Genomic DNA, 17,542 nt, shown 5'->3' with positions numbered 1-17,542 from the left:
AACTCGTCTGTTTTTTTTTTTTACTTTAATCTACTTTCATTGCTTTTACCGGTTGTTTGGCGCAGATAGCCTAGCTGCTTTGCGCCATAAAACACCAACCAACTATTGCTGATATTACGTTCTAATATTTTTCCTGTACAGTTGGTCAGTGATAGATTGAATAATGCTGTTAAGTGTTCAAATAGTAGCTGAGTGCCTTTTTTTTTTGTATTGTTGGGGTCATTAATGTAGAGGTCAAGTGCAATATTGCAAACTTCATTCTTCGATGAAGAGTGACACATCAAAATTAGCCATTAAAGCTTTCGAATTTAGTTGGTCTAGTGTATATTTGAAATTGAAGGCGCCTTTAAAAAATGAACCTGCAGATGTTGCATATGGTGTGAGAGCCCAGGCTATGTATTTGCCAAGATTGTAACTTAAGTAATCATAAGTGGACAGTATAGGTAGTAGGGGGCAGTCCTGTTTGTGTGGTTTAGGAATGCCATAGTTGTGGTGTGCGTGAATCACTTTTACGTAGCTAAAAATAAAGATCGTCAGTAATTAAATTATCTTTTTTTCATTTGTGATAAAGTTCTGTTTAGTTGTTTTTCGTGTATGTTTGTTTGGATATTTGGGATGGCTTTGAATTTCTTTTTATCGGAAAGGATGTCGTTCATTTTGTCGATGTATTCTGAATTGTTCGTGATTACCGTGATGTTGCCTTTATCAGCTTTTAGAATTTTAATTTTAGTGTCTTTTTTTTCAGATTATAACTGGATTTGATCTCGTTAATTGTGAGGTTACTTTTCAGTTTACGGGATTGGTTGACTATATTAATAGTCTTGTTCGAGAATTCTTTAAAAAAGTTGTTTAAAATACAGTTTTGGGAACTTCGGGAAACCATATTTTGTTGTAGTTACCTATAATAAAAGTCTATTGGTTGATGTTATGGATTTCTTCTTTCTGTAGTTGGAGGATGTTTGGGGTAGAGGTGGTCTTTTGTTCTTTTATGTAGTGGGCCACTAGTCTTCTGGCTAGATCTTCTAGGCATGCCTTGAAAATCTAGGCACAGAGCTGTTTTGTGGTTGATGGGAAAGTTGAGGCCTTTGTTTAGAAGTAGAAGTTCTGTGTCGTTGAGTGTCCGGTCAGATCTGTTGATTACAAAGTTAGGTTGAGCTGCATTGTTGTGTTTCACTTCAAGTTGTTGTAGTTCCTTTAGTTGATCTAGTTTCTTATTGTGTATAACTTCTTTTCTTGATTCAGCAATGAGTTGTTTTGGTTGATAGCACGTTGTATATTGCAGTAATCATCTGGTTTGAGGTAGCAGGCTAGTTGGTGGTCTAATTTCTGTTTGAGTTTTTGTAAGTAATCCAGTTCTTGATATTTGGAATTCAGGGTTGCTTTTAGGAATTTTTTTCTGCATGTTTTGGATAATACCTGAAAACTGGTTTAAGTTTTTCGATAACTTGACCTTCACAAATTTTTGAATTAGCTTTTCAGAGCGGCACTGTCTGAGGAAGGAAATATCGTATCTCCTTTTGATGGTTTTTATATTCAGGTTGCGTAGTTTAAAGCTAGTTTCATGGTATGGTTGGTTTATAGTAGTGGATAGGTGAGAGAACATACTTAAAAAGTTATACATGGAATAACAAAGATAAATGTTTAGACCTATACAACCTCGATTAATCGCCGTGATGAATTCAAATTCGATGACGAGGAACCCACTTTGAGACTAATAATGGTTGGAGACGGGTTGAATGGGTGATGAAGAAAAACTTTAATATAAGTTTAACATAACAGCAAATGCACAACGTTTCGACAAGGTTTTTTCATTATCAGGTACAAGTAGTTATGTGCGCGCGCGCACACACACACGCACGCACGCACGCAGTATGGAACAAAGAGGTCACATGACCGGATACTGTTGCAAGACTTAGAAGAGATATCTTGGCACCCCAGTTTGTTGGTTTAGAGTAGGGTTGTTTTGTGCATCTAAGATGGATTCCTTGATTTTTCGTTTGTTTATGTTTGGTTCTTTGTTTAAAATTACTGTGTTTTTAATAGATATATAATAGTTTTTTTGAGTTGCAATGGTTGAAAACATGGGACGGTTTTTTATTGTGTTCTGTGAATCTGGTTTCCAATATTCTTCCCGTTTCTCCTGTGCAGAATTCTGAGCAGTTATTGCATGTTATTTTGCAAATGACGTTGGTATTGTGTGATCCTAAATACTTTTTGTTTAGTAACGATTCTAATTTAGGGCTGGGTTTTTGAGAGAATTTGAGGTTGACAGGAATATTGTGTTTAATGGCTAGTTTTGTCCAAGTGTGGATAATTCTTGAGTTGGTTTCGGGGACAAAAGGTAAACTGCAGTGTAATGTACTGTTGTTGGGTTTGTTAGTAGTCAATTTAAGTACAGTTTGTACGTTAATGTCTTTTATAAATTTTCACGAGAGTCTTAATAAACGTATACATTGGGGGCGGGGGGAGGAAGCTTGCACGTGTTTCAAGTGGCACCATTACCTAGAATTATTCGTATTTACCGAGTAATAAGTTTTCAGTGCAAAACTCTTCAGAGGTGTTGAAAACCAAATTACAAGAAATTGTACCAGAATTAATTTGAGTTTAACGCATTGGTGGCGGGAAAACTATGCAGCTTACTCGAATGTCACAGATGTGTAAAATGAAATATTATGCGAAAGAAAAAAAAAAAGGTATCACGTGACTGTATTATAAATTGATGTCATACGTGTGGATTTGATGTCGGTGCCCATTAATTTGCTCGCCAGTTGTTAGGATTGTTACAACTACCCAAAGTTAAAACTTAAATTGAAGTGGCATGGGGCGTATGGTACATTTGATGCGACTTGTGTTAATACTGATGTATCCTTAAAATATAATGAAACTTGCTAATATTGAAATAATCGTAACAGAAGAACGAAGTAATAATCGAGTGTGATACCTTTTATAAAGGAAAGAAAAAATACAAATTCTGTATGTAACAAATATTTTACGTGTATTCCAAAATTGTACGAAGGTTAACTTCATATGATGAGCAAGGTTTCTTGTAGGGCATATAAGTGTGATTGTTCGAATGTAATGAACCATACATCTTTTTGTTTTGAGTAAAACTTATATTTTATGTTAATAATTTACTTTGTTCAGATACAGTTTAACAAATAATATCAAAGAGTTGACTTCATTGTTGCACTATTACAAATTATAAAGTAATTTTTGGAAAGTTTCCATTCGCACTTCACATTGTGTGGGAGATGTAACATATTTGAAAACTGTTGTACATATTGTTATAACGTGTTCTATCGATGGCCGACTTATTTTGGATTATTTGATTTAAAAAAAAAAAAAAAAAAGACATGCCACAGAAGTCCAGTCCACGTAGCGATAAAATATTTATTTCTTCAATAACGTTTGCTACAGGCTACGCTCACTTCAACGCAAATTATAGGCCTGAGTTCACAAACAAATTCACAGAATTTCCACGCTGATCAATGGAGTAACTGAATAGACACGATAACTCTTGCTTCTGACATTGAACTGAATCATTACTGTAGGTAGGAATCTGTTCTAAACACAAGCTAAAGTTAGTGTCTTAAGATACTGTTAGAGATAAGTAAATTCTACAATCTGTGACTATAAATGCAGATGTTACATTCAGTAATGGACCAAATCATAGTTGGGCTCTTTAAAATTCTTACTTTGACGGGGTATAAAAAAACAAAACAAAAACTTTTGGATGTCATTTAGCTCCTTCTAGTTGCATGTTTCACCAAAACGGAAAAATCAATCTTCTGTGAAAAAAAACACTTTATAATCGTATTTCAAAGACAGCATTTCTATGAGTGCCTAGCGATGACAAAACCGTGAAATAAAATATTTCTAAGATTTCATTTGAAACGAAAAGTGTGTAGCTGAAAGTAAAATACGGGTTCGATGAATATAAGCTTATGATAAAGAATTCACTAAATCTCTAATTTTCATTCAGAAGAGGTAGTAGTAAATTCATTTTTCTTTATTTTAGAATAAGAATGATTAATTTTGTGATTTACTTTGTAAAATTGGACCAAACCGTAATTCCTAAACTTTATAATAAATGTATTTTATTGAGTAACATAACCTTTTAGCAGCCACTTTTCTAAAGAAATGAAACCGTGGGCACACAAGTGATGAACTTTTGGCGGGAACAAGTTCTATATATTCTGAGTTTCGCAATCATCGGTGATGCAGTGAAAGGTTGAAGTGCAAGTTCACTAAAAAAAAGAAAGTGTGTGTGTGTGTGTGTGTGTGTTCGTATACGGTCTCCTGTATAGTTATAAAAGTTCAGTTGCATAACTTTAACGTTGTATGTAAGAGTTAATCTAGCGCTACCAATAAATCTGTCAGAATCAACTCGAACAAGATGTTAGTATTAAAATTTGTTGTTTCTGGAGTATTTCAAGTACTGTACAGTTTAGTTTCAGTAATGAATTTTACAGAAGTTTTAAAGGAATTATTATATGAAACTCTTGTTAAATCCAGAAGTTAAAAAATCTTGGAAAACGAAACGGTGTCAAGTTTGAGCGTTTGCCACGTTAAAAATTGCGATTCATCCTTACGGTGGGCATAGCGAAACTTGCCGATTGCTGGAAGATTATGAAATAAAAGTAAACGATAATCTTATGTATAATTTTCTCTAGGCTATTCATTTTCGATAACACAGAAGACTTTAACAATGATAAAAAAAATATAAAGAATTTGTAAGTATAGACAAAAAAACAAAAAAAAACAATAAACTAAAACTCGAGTAAATAAACGAAATGTGCATGTGTTACAACATTATAAAAAATGTGTAAGATGTGAAAAAATTTAACTTTGCAGCTAGAAACATAACCAAAGTGACTAGAAAAATACGTTTTGTTTCTAAAATTAATTCTAGAGCTGTTACTGAAAAACAATTGAAAAACTTTCCATAATTGTTTTTACAAAATAGTTAGACTACAGTTTAACTTAACGTGAATAATCAGTCTACTCATTAATGTTTTAAAAAAAGTTGTCGTAAATAAATTGGCACATAGGACCATTTTAGTTAATGAGTTTTAGTTATGATAAATGCTGTCTTTTTTTTTTTTGCACTAAACTGTATTAACGCTCGATAGCGACACTGTCACTTGACAGTACTGAAATTTCTGGTGAGGGTGGATATTATGGTATGAATCGCGAGCCATTTAAGACTCGCCATCAAACGAACAAATGGGACGAACAAATAAAACGAGTAAGGGAAGAGATCTTCTCTAAACATCAAATATAATATTAAACTACAACTAAAAACTGATTTTTATATTTCCGGTTAGTATGTTTGATCCTGTTCACATTGCTAAACTCTGTACTGGGCTATCCAATGAAGATCTGTCTATAATTTTGGGTCTGTAAGATACTTTTCTGTAAAGAAATTACTTTGGTGAGGAATTTTGTTATTTACAGCTATATCTGAATACAACCACAAGACGTGTTTTTGCGGATAAAGGTTTTGGGAATGCTATTGGGGTCCTTTACCAAGTGGATATCAAAACCCAGATGCCATTGTCATTTTTTTTTTGTAGTAAAGTAATATAATCAATATTTTATGTATGAATCTAATACTTCAAGTCGTGAAAGTGCTTTGAGTGTTAGGACATTAAATGGTGCTACTAAACATGTGTATTTACCAGCCTGTACATCTCTTTTAAAGGGATTTGTGTGAGACCTGTCAGAGTTCTTCATGAATGCTGTCAGCCTGTTCACGCAGAAAACATTAAAGCTTGATTACGTTGTACAAAATGCACACACGAATTGTTATAACAACACACTCCAACAATTTACCGTACCCAAAGAGGTCTGTGTGGAAAGATTTAGCAGTTGATGTGGCTTTTGACATTGAGTGTGAACTTGCTCAAGTAAAACAAGTATTATCGTATAAACTAGAACATCTAGCTGAGGATATAATGATACATTTATTGTTGATGAGAAAAGTTCACTTTCCGAAAGTGCTCGGGTTACTGGGTTTCTTTTTCGATGTTTTTTTTTTGTTGTTGCGTCAGCGAAGTCACGTGACTAGTATCACGCCACGTCCTTCTCGAACCTTCGTGAATTATTGGGAGACTACTAGATTGAGAGTAGTCTGGTATATATAAGATGGTCACAACGTGACGGAACAGTGAGTAATTGAACTGCAGTCAGTGAATGAGTAATTGAATGTATGCGGACAAAATATTGTTGGCCACGTGAGACGTGAATTATGGTGTTTGTTATAGAGCGACTGTTGAAATTAAGTGTATCGTAAAGTTGTATTCGGAAAGAATAAACCAGTTTTATTTAAGAAAGGACTTGTGTCGCTAAAGTTTCATCAAAACGAATTTACCGAAAATTAACTAACGAACGGAGACGTAACAATACCATGACTGTATGAGGTGTGAATCTGGATTGGCGTCTTCACCATGCAAAGATTCAGTCACACATGTTAGATTTTACAAGACTTCAATGTTGACAAGATCAACTGCATAATGATGAAAGCGGAATTTGAACACTTAGTGTAACAGCGTGGGAAATGGGACATTTTTATGGGTGAGTTATAGACAAGGCAAAAAAAAAAAAAAAAAAATCCGCTAATTTCTGCCCATTGCAACATTTGTAGAATAAAGTTTGTTTTTTTGTTAAGCACAGATCTACATAGCAGGCTATTTGTGCTGAGTCCACTGCAAGTAATTGAAGCTAGATTCTTAGCGTTATAATCCCTCAGACTTCCCGCTGTGCTACCAGAAGGCTATATTATAAGCAGAACACCATGGGATTAAATATATTTGAAGAAAAATTAGTCAAAATTCTTATCTTGAAGACACTTGACCTCTTTTTCTTTTCTTTACTGTATACCTAATCTCATTTATGGATATTTTATTTCTAGGTATTCCACTTATTTTTACTAACTTCGTTAATAACTCTCGTAAAAAAAAACAACAAAAGAAAAACACAACAACAACAGAAAACTGATTATGTTGACGTAAAATGGATGGTAAAACATTTGAAACAATACAACTCAGTCCGACAAATTGTAGAGCCCAAAGATGATGTGGCTGTGGTCTTTCCACACTTGTTCGAAGAATATTTGTGGTCACAAACATTGGTCAAAGAGGACCACCCTTTTTTTTTTTCTAGAAGGCAAATTCTTTGAATTTATTCGCTGCAGATTGTCATTGTGCGTAATACAGACACACTGTACTGTAGTTACATTTTTAATAATGCTGCTATTGAGAACAGTTTTTAGTTAAAATTTATGCAATTTTCATCAGAGTTAAAAGTTCTTATTACGTGAGATTAAAACCAAGTACAATAAGGCTTCTGGCAATGGTAGTATGTATGTATGTAATGTTTATATGTTTTAGTAACCTAAATTAATTTAGGTATGTGAATTATGGCATTCGCCAAATTTATTATTCGATATTATACGGTGGACGAACTATTTAATAATGCCATCACAGATTTCTTCACACTAAATACATTATTTTGGTTTGCTGACCTCAAGCTATGCTGATGAACCTTAAATAAATGAAACAACATTCCGCGGAAGAGGGTACATCGAATTATTTTACTTTTGGTGAAAAGGAATCCATAATATTGTTATAAAACATCTGGTCCGTATATATTCTGGTTTTTGTGTATTTATTAATATGCTTTCTTTTACCTTTATTAACTCGCGTAATTGAGATAGTCCCGGTTCAGAAAACAATGTACCATGAGACGTGAGTTATGTATAATTAAACTGTTGGTTGTTCGCCATCCTTCTACAATGAAAAATAGAAGTTTTATCACATCAAAATGACTTCATTATGGGGCGCGACATAGGTTAAATTATCATGACCGGGAAACCTGGCCAACATGGTTTACTGTAGACTTGGTACATGTGCTGATATTTTCTTATCTCTACCACAAGATTGGGGGTAGGTGTAATGGAAGAAATTGTCCACAGATTAATATTTTATTGGAGGTATTTGAAGAAGCACAACTGTTTTAGTCTATGTTACGATTCATTGAGTTTTTGGTAACTTTCACACACTTTGTGATTAATTGTCAAGAAAATCAATAACTAAAATTACTATCATTTTTTTTTTATTATAATGTTAAGTATTAGTAAAACATGCACGACATTTGTACATTATAGTTTAAGGGTTTGACTAATTATTATGTATTTTTTTTTGTTTTATTTCTATTTTTAGGTGCGTTTCTTGTACCTTATTTCATCTGTATCATCGTTGGTGGCATTCCTATGTTTTTTCTTGAAATAGCCCTAGGTCAGTACACCAGCCAAGGAGGAATAACCGTTTGGAACATTTGCCCAATTTTTAAAGGTAAGGGCAAGTATTACATGGAGTTTTGCTTAACACTCGGTAAGTTTTAAGTTTTCTTGAGAGAACTTGTTACCAATATTCCTTCCAAACTTAGGGTTTACCATGTACTAGCTAGATGATTTCCTCGTCCATGGTAAGTAAAGTTACAGTGGGGACTCTGGCCTTCGCTACTTTTTGTATCTCTGTTGATGGCTTTGGCTACAATCGATCTTCAGCATTTATCTGACATCTATTGTATATTTTATGCCATGAACTGGTTATTGGTTTGTACAGCAACGATATTTATATACACTTGTAGTTTGTTATGAAAATCGTTAGTTCTTTTTTTTTAATGTATATTAATATTTAAAATGTTAATTTTAACAAAAAGCCATATAGCATTGAACGTTTTTCGTATATTCCTAGGATTTTAATTTAATTTCGATAACTTAAGAATCTAACCAAGTGGATGTATAATAAAACAAGTTAATTATCTTTTGTTTCTTGGAATAGTTTTTATTCTGATCAAAACATACAAACTTCTGTATTATTTCTAAGCTGCCGTACGTCTACAAAGATACAATGCTAGAAACCAGGTTTCTATACCTGTAGCGGATAGAGCACAGATAGTACTTTGTGTAGCTTTGTGCTTAATTACAAACAAACAAACAAATAAATCTCTAAGCTAGCCATTTAGATTTAACCTTTTTTTTTTTTAACAAACAAGTTTTTTAGGAATGAATTTGGTGTTTTGTTTCCATAAGATAAGATACAAAAGTTGACCCCATTTTCGTATCTTCTGGAATGTTATTATTACGTCTCTAGTCGTTTTCTAATTTCCCGTATAATTTCTTCGGATGAAACTTCAGCAATACAAATCTTTTCTTAAATAAAACTAGTTTATTCTTTCTCAATTCAACTTTGCAATACACTTAATTTCGACAGTCATTTTAACTTAAACACATGCTATAATTCACAACGAACGATTCACGCACTTAACTTACTACCACGCTTGACTCAGTTGTCCGTCTCTATCTCTGCCTGTCTTATATATATAAAAGCGCGAGTCTAGCAAACGCTCGAGCCTTCAGGAACGTTCGAGATACTCATTATGTGTCACCAGAGTCACGTAACTTCCGCTGTCGTAACATTATTTAACTCAATGAAGCGTTCAGTCTGTCATATACACATACACACTGTGCAGTCTTGACACTTCAACATCAATGTGGTTGCATTTCACAATTTTATCCTTGTTGTTGCTTAGAGTTTTTGTACAGCAGAAGACTCATCTGTAGATTTCTTCGTTCAATGTGTTATATATTTTGTGAGAAGGTTTGTCAATGTAACTTTTCTTATACCATTTCTCTGTTGTTGTAATTTGTTATAGTATGTAAGTATATTGATTTTAAGTTAATATCCTTTAACTTTTTAAAACAACGTGTCAATTAGCCTAATTTTTAGCCATTTGACAAGTTACATATTTAGTTTCACGAATACCTGAAGTGGCCAAGGACGACGCTCTGATGGCACCCGTACCAGTACTCTGATGGTACAAATGCCTGAAGTGGCCAAGGACGACGCTCTGATGGCACCAGTACCAGTACTCCGATGAGACGAATACCTGAAGTGGCCAAGGACGACGCTCTGATGGCACCAGTACCAGTACTCCGATGAGACGAATACCTGAAGTGGCAAAGAATGAAACTACTACCACAACATGTACAAAACAAACACTGGCATTCAACCATTCGAAAAAGTAAGATACACTTCTCATTCGGAGCCATCACTTCATCGACTTCGGAAAGCACATTTAATTTGTTTGCTCGGACCCACGAAAATGAAAGAAGTTACTTTTTTGAAAACCATTCGATCTATGTTTAGCCAGAAGTACTGAAAATGTCCACATACATCTTCAAAAGGGAAATGGTTCTTAAAGATATTGGATCTCATACAATGAAACACTAAAAACAATTGACTGCACAGTCTGCCTTGCACACTCCAAAGCGAATGAGACTGGAATAACATTTTGGCACCATGTTTATCAACGAATTGAAGAACACATTGCAGCAGTACACATCGTGAATATGCTGAAGCATATTTTTAAAAAGCTAAATAAACAGGATACAGGGCAGTTACTGTTTCCTACACAGAAAATTAAAGAAATAAAAACAAACAGACAAATTGTGAAAAGTGTTGTTGAAATAGTGAAGCTTATGGGAAAGCATTGCTTAAGTTTCAGAGGTTCTGCACCAGATTCTTAAACTGCTTATGCATTAGACAATCTTTTGATTGATCACGGAAACTTTATGGAGCTTTTGATACTTTTGAGCAGATACGATGTTGTTTTGAAAAGTCATCTCGATAGGTTTAAAACGAAAAGCAAACAAGCACATGACAGAGGTAGCAAAGGATAGGGTAGCAGAATCACACTGATATCACACACAATTGTTAACCATGTTATCCAAGCGATTTTTGCACTGATAAAGGCTGCAATAGCAAATGAAATTCGTGAACCTGGTATGTTTTCTGTTCACTACACAAGACATTTCAATCAAGGACCAATGCGCCATTATAATTCGCTTTGTAGGTGTTAACGAGGTTCAGGAGAGACTAATATCAGTTGTGAACATTACAGATTCAACAGGAACGAGGTTTGCAAAACGTTGAAAGGTGTTTTGGATGACAACGGCTTATACATAAGGAAATGTGTCTCAAATACTACTGACGGTGCAGCTAATATGCAAGAAGAGTATCAAGGCTTAAAAACTTGGCCAAAAAAGGAATCACCAGTCCATATTCACGTCTGGTGTTATGCACATGTCCTTAACCTCGTTATTAAAGACTCAACTCAATCTCCCATCTTTGAACTGCTGAACGAATTTGCAGTTGTCTTCAATCCTTACAAAAGGATGGATATTCGAGAACATGTTATGAAAGATCAAAAGCGAGTCAAGCGACTTCAGTTGATTGGCGAGATACGTTGATGGGCAAAGGATGCCGCTCTTTCAAAAGTGTTTGGGTCTTTTAATGGTTTCGAGGAATTCAGATATATCGATATAATCCTGGCATTGGTCCTGATTAAAGAATAAGACGAGTTCAGACCTGATGTGCGACCAAGGGCTCGTCCACTTCGAATTGGACTTTCGAGATATGAAACTATCGTGACTGCTTTTGCACATATGAAAATCTTTGAATTAATAACACCTCTCTCAAAATACTTGCAGACTAGTGGAATGGGTCTACTGAAGGCTCATCAGCTGGTTTAGGCTGCACAGGCCCAGTTAGTTGATGCACAAAGAGATATGGGGAGTGTTTTGAAGTCTATGTCAAATTTCGTCAACAAAGTCTCTGAAGAATTGGAGACCAAGTCCAGCGAGATGGATATTGAAACATGGATAACTATGGAAGATTCTTTTCCGGTACAGAGAATGAGGAAACTAAAGGGCATGTCAGGAAAATTGGGTGCAGATGAGCCAATACTTCATGGATACTAAAAGTTTGAAGTAACTGTTCACAACAATATCCTGGAAACTGGTGTAGAAAGTTTCAAAAATCGGTTTGAAGACAATGGTTCGTTCATCACCGACGTAACTTGCCTGTCTCCAGATCACTTTGGTGAAATAAAGTCAGGACTACCTGCTGAAGCCATGAAAGAGCTCATGACGATTGATAGAAGAGCTACAAAAGACCAACTACAGAAAGAACTGGTACACCTGGCTAACAGCTGGGATCAACTGAAAGCAGGACTGCCCACGGAATACAAGGCTCGAAAGAAAGAAGCACCAGAAGCATTGGACAAAAAAGATGACTTGAATATGAATATGGGCCGAAGGAAGTTGTATGCAAGACTTTTCAAAATAGTGCAGTGTGCGTGTTTTATATTCTTGAAAAAATCAGTTTATTCACAAACACTTACAATGCTATTGGACTCGCTTACCGTTACATGCTTACACTGTCTACATTTCTAGTTGCCTGAGAACACACCTTTTGGACTCTTAAGTTTGTGAAAAATCGACTTCTAAGTACGCTATCTGTCATTCATTTGTAAGTTTTTCTGCTCATGGCTGTGGAAAAAAAAAAGATTTTGCATCGCCTTGACGTAGTAATTGATGCTGTCACTAAGAAAAATGCCTTATTGCGCAAAAGAACTACTTGTCTTGGTCATACAGAGATTCGTGTACTTTCGGATTTTCTGCTTCAATTTGAGTATGTGTGTATCTATACACCAAAATGTATCATACAATAACAATTCAATTACGTAAAACATATCTGTTTTACTGTTATCAAACTTAAAAAAAAAGAATAATGAATAGATACGATAGGCATAAGTAGGCTAAATAAATTTTAGGCACAATTACACTGTTAGAGCTAGTACAACTGGTGGTCCTGGGCCGGTTTTAGTGACCCAATCCATCCTTGTAAGAAAGCTGATTTTAATTTAATTTCGATAACTTAAGAATCTAACCAAGTGGATGTATAATAAAACAAGTTAATTATCTTTTGTCACAAAGCTACACAAAGTACTATCTGTGCTCTATCCGCCACAGGTATAGAAACCTGGTTTCTAGCATTGTATCTTTGTAGACGTACGGCAGCTTAGAAATAAATAGAAGTTTAAAAACGAATCCAGATAGTTTTTAGAGAAAAAAAAATCAACTTGAGCTTCTCCCTACTTGCCTCAATGTTAAGGTTTTCAAGTTTTTTGCTTTTCTTTTGTTAAGCATGTTTATACCTGTTTGAAGGTTTTCAGTATGTACCTCGTAATGTCTTTACCAGTGAAACCGTTGTAACGTTAAAGGAAATTGTGAGGTTTTATATGTATGGATGGGCTGGATTATTTTCAATAGGTATCTGTGACTTGTTGGTGACAAAATTCATCAATAAACAAACAGCACACACACAGTCCACTTGTTTTAATATATTAAAAACGAGTCAAACGCATATACAAATGTTCGTTACACTATTGGTTATCACAGTAGTATCCAGAGCTTTAACTAATTCTATTTTTCGTCAAAGTCAACACAGGCTGGTTTAATTACTTTAGAACACAAATGACAAGACAATTTATTCTTCTCTGTTCTGTTATTACAATACAATCTGTCATAATTTATTTTAAAAATCGCAACTAAACACTCTTTATGGCTAAACTCACACTCACAATCTATCCTAGATCTATCAGTATCCAACTTTATCGAATAACATGATGTCAAATCACAACAATTTAAATACACGACATATGATTTGTTCACAGTTATGTAAACAAACTTGCTATAAACACCTCGCTTTTAAAAATAACTGAATTTAACACTCGCACTGTACATAAATCCTCTCGATCATAACAATTGCTTAAACTTAAATAATTGTGTATATCTAACATAAATATTTGTGCAATGAATAGTTGTCATTATATTCCTTAATTCTGTAATTTTGGAGTTGCTATGGACAGTTTCAGGTATTAATTTTTTGTTTATGACTATCACTATTGGAACTAATTATATCTCACAAAAAAAGAAAAAAAACTGTGGTTTTATATAATTGTCACTGTTCAAATGTTAAACAAGAATCTAAATGTGTTTTGTGATATCCGGTTTTATTTCTTAGATGATGCCAGTTTCAAATTCCTCTGACTCATGCCACATTATAAGCAGGCTGAGCACAGCCCAATGGTTAGCATGGCAGACTGTATCCAAGGTTCAGTGGTTCATGTCCTGTTACTGCGGAAAAAAAGTTCTCTGCACTTTGGGGTTACAGGTGCACTATAAGAGTGACAGTTAAATGTCACTACTCGATTAGAGAAGCCCACAAGTTGGCAGTGGGTGGTATTGACTGGAACTAGTCTGTCACTTCAAAGATACAAACAGCTACTGCAGATAGCCCTCAAGTAGCTTTATGTCAAAATATAACTACATTGTAAGCAGGTACACTATGATCAGCAAACAGCCAACATGACTTGCATTAATACTACCCAACTTGGGGAGGAAAAAAGCCATTCATGTGGAAATGATCTGTTGCCCTTGTGATAATATTATAATGAGTATTAAAGAAGCTCTGCCTGTGTTGATTTTTGCCACGTGGAAATGATCTGCTGGGTTTATTCAAATTTTGTGATTTGATTTTTTTTATTTATTTTTTGACTGTCATTAATATTTAAAGGAATGTTAAGTTCTGTTTGTCAGTGCTGTCCATCAGCCAGAGCAAAAACCAGTTGTTTGTAAGTGAGGTAGCACTTGTCTTGCCATTACTGAGGTTTTTTTTCTTATACTTTTGAGGTTCGTGTGTGTGTGTGTGTGTGTGTACATGTCAAGGTTCGGTTCAGGTTTATTGTCAAAAGTGATTTCAATCCGTTTGGACCTACCATCTTTCTCTGCAAAATTAAGCACTGATCTGTCACTTGAGTTGACAGGTGTACCAAAACATTGAAAAAAGTCATTGATTTGAGAAAGTTTCACACCCAAAAATGATACCTCCTCTTCTTGCTTGTACTTTTTTGCCAAATTTATATTTTGGAGAAACCTTTAAGTTCAACATACTAAACAATTTTTAATTTCAAGTGAACAATCTAAAGGTAGTGTATCTTCTAATGGTGGGAATTGAATCACAAACAGGATTATCACTATTTGGCTTTACATAGTCACTCATTTGTAGTGATTAATGATGTGGTAAAGATTTGGATGTCTGAGTTGGTGACCCAGGTTTGAATTGATGTTGTACCACAAAATATTTACCTCACTTCAACCTATAGATGCATTATAAGAGTGACATTCGATCCGTTAGTGTGGATTGTAGTGTTACTGCCTGGCTGTCCTCTCTCTTGTCTGTAGAATTGCACTTTCTCAAGCATGTTCAGCCAAGAAAAAATAACTGGGTAGGTGAATGGCCCTGTAAATAAATAAATGAAATAATGATAATTTTTTTCCAATTCTTTCGGATCCTTCTGAGTGAGTGTCTGAGCTCCTGTGCAACTGCACCCCTATTGTTCTGGCACTGGATTTGTTTGACCTTGACAACTTGAAAAAAACACTGTAAATGCATTTAAAAGTACTGGTTTGCTTTGAAGGGATATCTAGTTATTTTCAGTAGATTTTTAAAATGGAAGGAAACTTTTATTATTTTTTTTGGCATTCACACACACAGGAATACTATTTTTAACTTTTTTTTCTTTTATTTGCAGGTTCTTTTAAATTATCCAGTGCAAGTAATTCAAAGCCCAAATAAATTAGTTTATTTCCTCCTTTAACGTTTCGACAAGCTTGGATACTTGTTCATTGTCATAAACTGTTGTAAGCCTACATTACAAATGTATTAAACTACTGCATTACATAAAACAAAAACTCCAACTTGCTGGTGTACATAACTCAATGCACATGATAGTAAATACGGGTCCAGGCACTTCATGAAAACACACTGATTCAACTCTATCTTAGAGAAAACTATATACTTCACAAATATATTGTATAATACTAAATGGGCAAATGATTTATAAGCACAATGAAGTGATTTTATTTATGATGGAACATGCTACATGTTTCAACAGAACATTGATCTGTTTTATTTTGTAGATGACAACAATTATGATGTGAAAACCTTTTCCAAATTAGTTATAATTATTAATCAAGGTTCTCTAGCTAAGAAAAAGCATTCACATCATAACTAATTATTTTACACTTTACATTGAATGTTTAATCTGTTTATTATCTGAGATTGGTCATTTTAGCTAAACTTGGATTTATTCTATACTTATCCTGCATGAATCTCCTGTTATAAAGCAGACCTATGTAATACTCTTGTAGAAATCACTTTCACCTGAGAATATGGTACAGAGCATTTTAAAAACCTGTTGATTTAATTAAATTTACAAAGGATAAAAAAGAAAAAAAAAAATTTTTTTCCTCAAATGAATGAATTCACTACCACATTTCTGGGGGAAATTATCCCATTTTTAATCCATTCTTCATGATATAAACTAGTTTGTCATTCAAAATAACTGACTTTCAGAAATAACCTGAGAAGTCTTTCAATAAATGTCAGAAATTGGTTCTGTTAGTGTTATCTTTTCAGGTTAAGATGGCACACATCTTTTTGTACAAGTACTTTTGTAAAGAAAGACATGATAAGAAGAAAGCAAGACTAATGACAACCATCTGCTTGATTATGTTAAAAAATAATCTGAGGTTTCACTTAGTATGATGTTAGTTCACCATGATAAGAAATAACACCAGCAATGTCTCTGGCAAAATACGTTGAATTCCTAAAGGAAACAATGGTATATTGAGGTACATCAGTTTGTGGATATTCAGTTGTGGAGAGGTGGTTATGTATTTAGTTGCTCATTTACTTTTCTCTCAATATAGCTAGTGAAATCTTGAGAGAATTCTTCATAATAATTAAGAATTTGAGATATTGTTAATTTTTGTTTGGTAGACTGTTAGGAACATTAGGGAGCATGATCTTGGCTCAGTTGGCCTAAACAAGATTGAAATCTTATTATTAAAATATTCTTAAATGTAAACTGCTTGAGTAAATTTTGCTGTTTCCCATATATCAAGAGTAACAATGATTAAGAGTATTAAGGCTTTGTGAAACCTCTCTCAAATGTGTTGACCAATAAGTATTTGAGTTTATGCTAAGAAACTTAGCTTGGCAGTAGTAGATCTAAAAATTAACAGACAGCTTGGTAAGGCATAGATTTCATGTGAGTTAGTCTTGGAGTACAGATGAAAATAGGGCATTAATGAATCTTGGAAATTTCAGAATATCAAAGCAACAGCATGATATGTAGACACCACGTATCACACCTTCCTAGTTTTGTAATTGTTTATTGTAAAATAGTTCACTCAGATTCATTCCTATTGCTGAAGGAGCCACTAAGAAGTTTTGCCTGTATTTGTAATTTGATCCACTAGTTGCAGACTGTGTATTCTTCTTCCATTATAATTAATCAAAGCTTAAATTACAGTTTATTATACTGTTTCAGTATAGTCCTTTCTGTTTAATTTTAATTGGTTGCTACAAAACTAATTTCTGCAACTAAATGAAAACCACTGCTCCTATTTTTTTTTTTTTTGTATCAATAAAGTTATTTTTTCTTCACATTACCTCTTTCTTTTTATCTAGAAAAAATAAATCATCCTAACCTTCCATTCCCCCTGGTGGGACAGCGTTAAGGTTTCAGAGATACAATACTAAAATCTGGGGTATGATTCCCTGAA

At 34.2% G+C, this 17,542-nt stretch overlaps 1 protein-coding gene across 1 annotated transcript in view; it reads left to right on the top strand.

The window, feature by feature from the left end:
- The window catches only part of LOC106460840 (sodium- and chloride-dependent GABA transporter 2-like), a 92,136-nt gene that overhangs the window by 9,410 nt on the left and 65,184 nt on the right, over positions 1-17,542 (top strand). Inside the window, exon 3 of the mRNA XM_022387643.1 lies at positions 8,223-8,354. Coding sequence (XP_022243351.1) covers positions 8,223-8,354 — 132 coding nt within the window. The remainder of the gene's footprint in view (positions 1-8,222; positions 8,355-17,542) is intronic.

Source organism: Limulus polyphemus, unplaced genomic scaffold (assembly GCF_000517525.1).
Source record: "Limulus polyphemus unplaced genomic scaffold, Limulus_polyphemus-2.1.2 Scaffold847, whole genome shotgun sequence".
NCBI lineage: Eukaryota > Metazoa > Arthropoda > Merostomata > Xiphosura > Limulidae > Limulus > Limulus polyphemus.
Note: the sequence above shows the minus strand (reverse complement) of the source record. Positions and strands in the feature narration are given on the sequence as shown.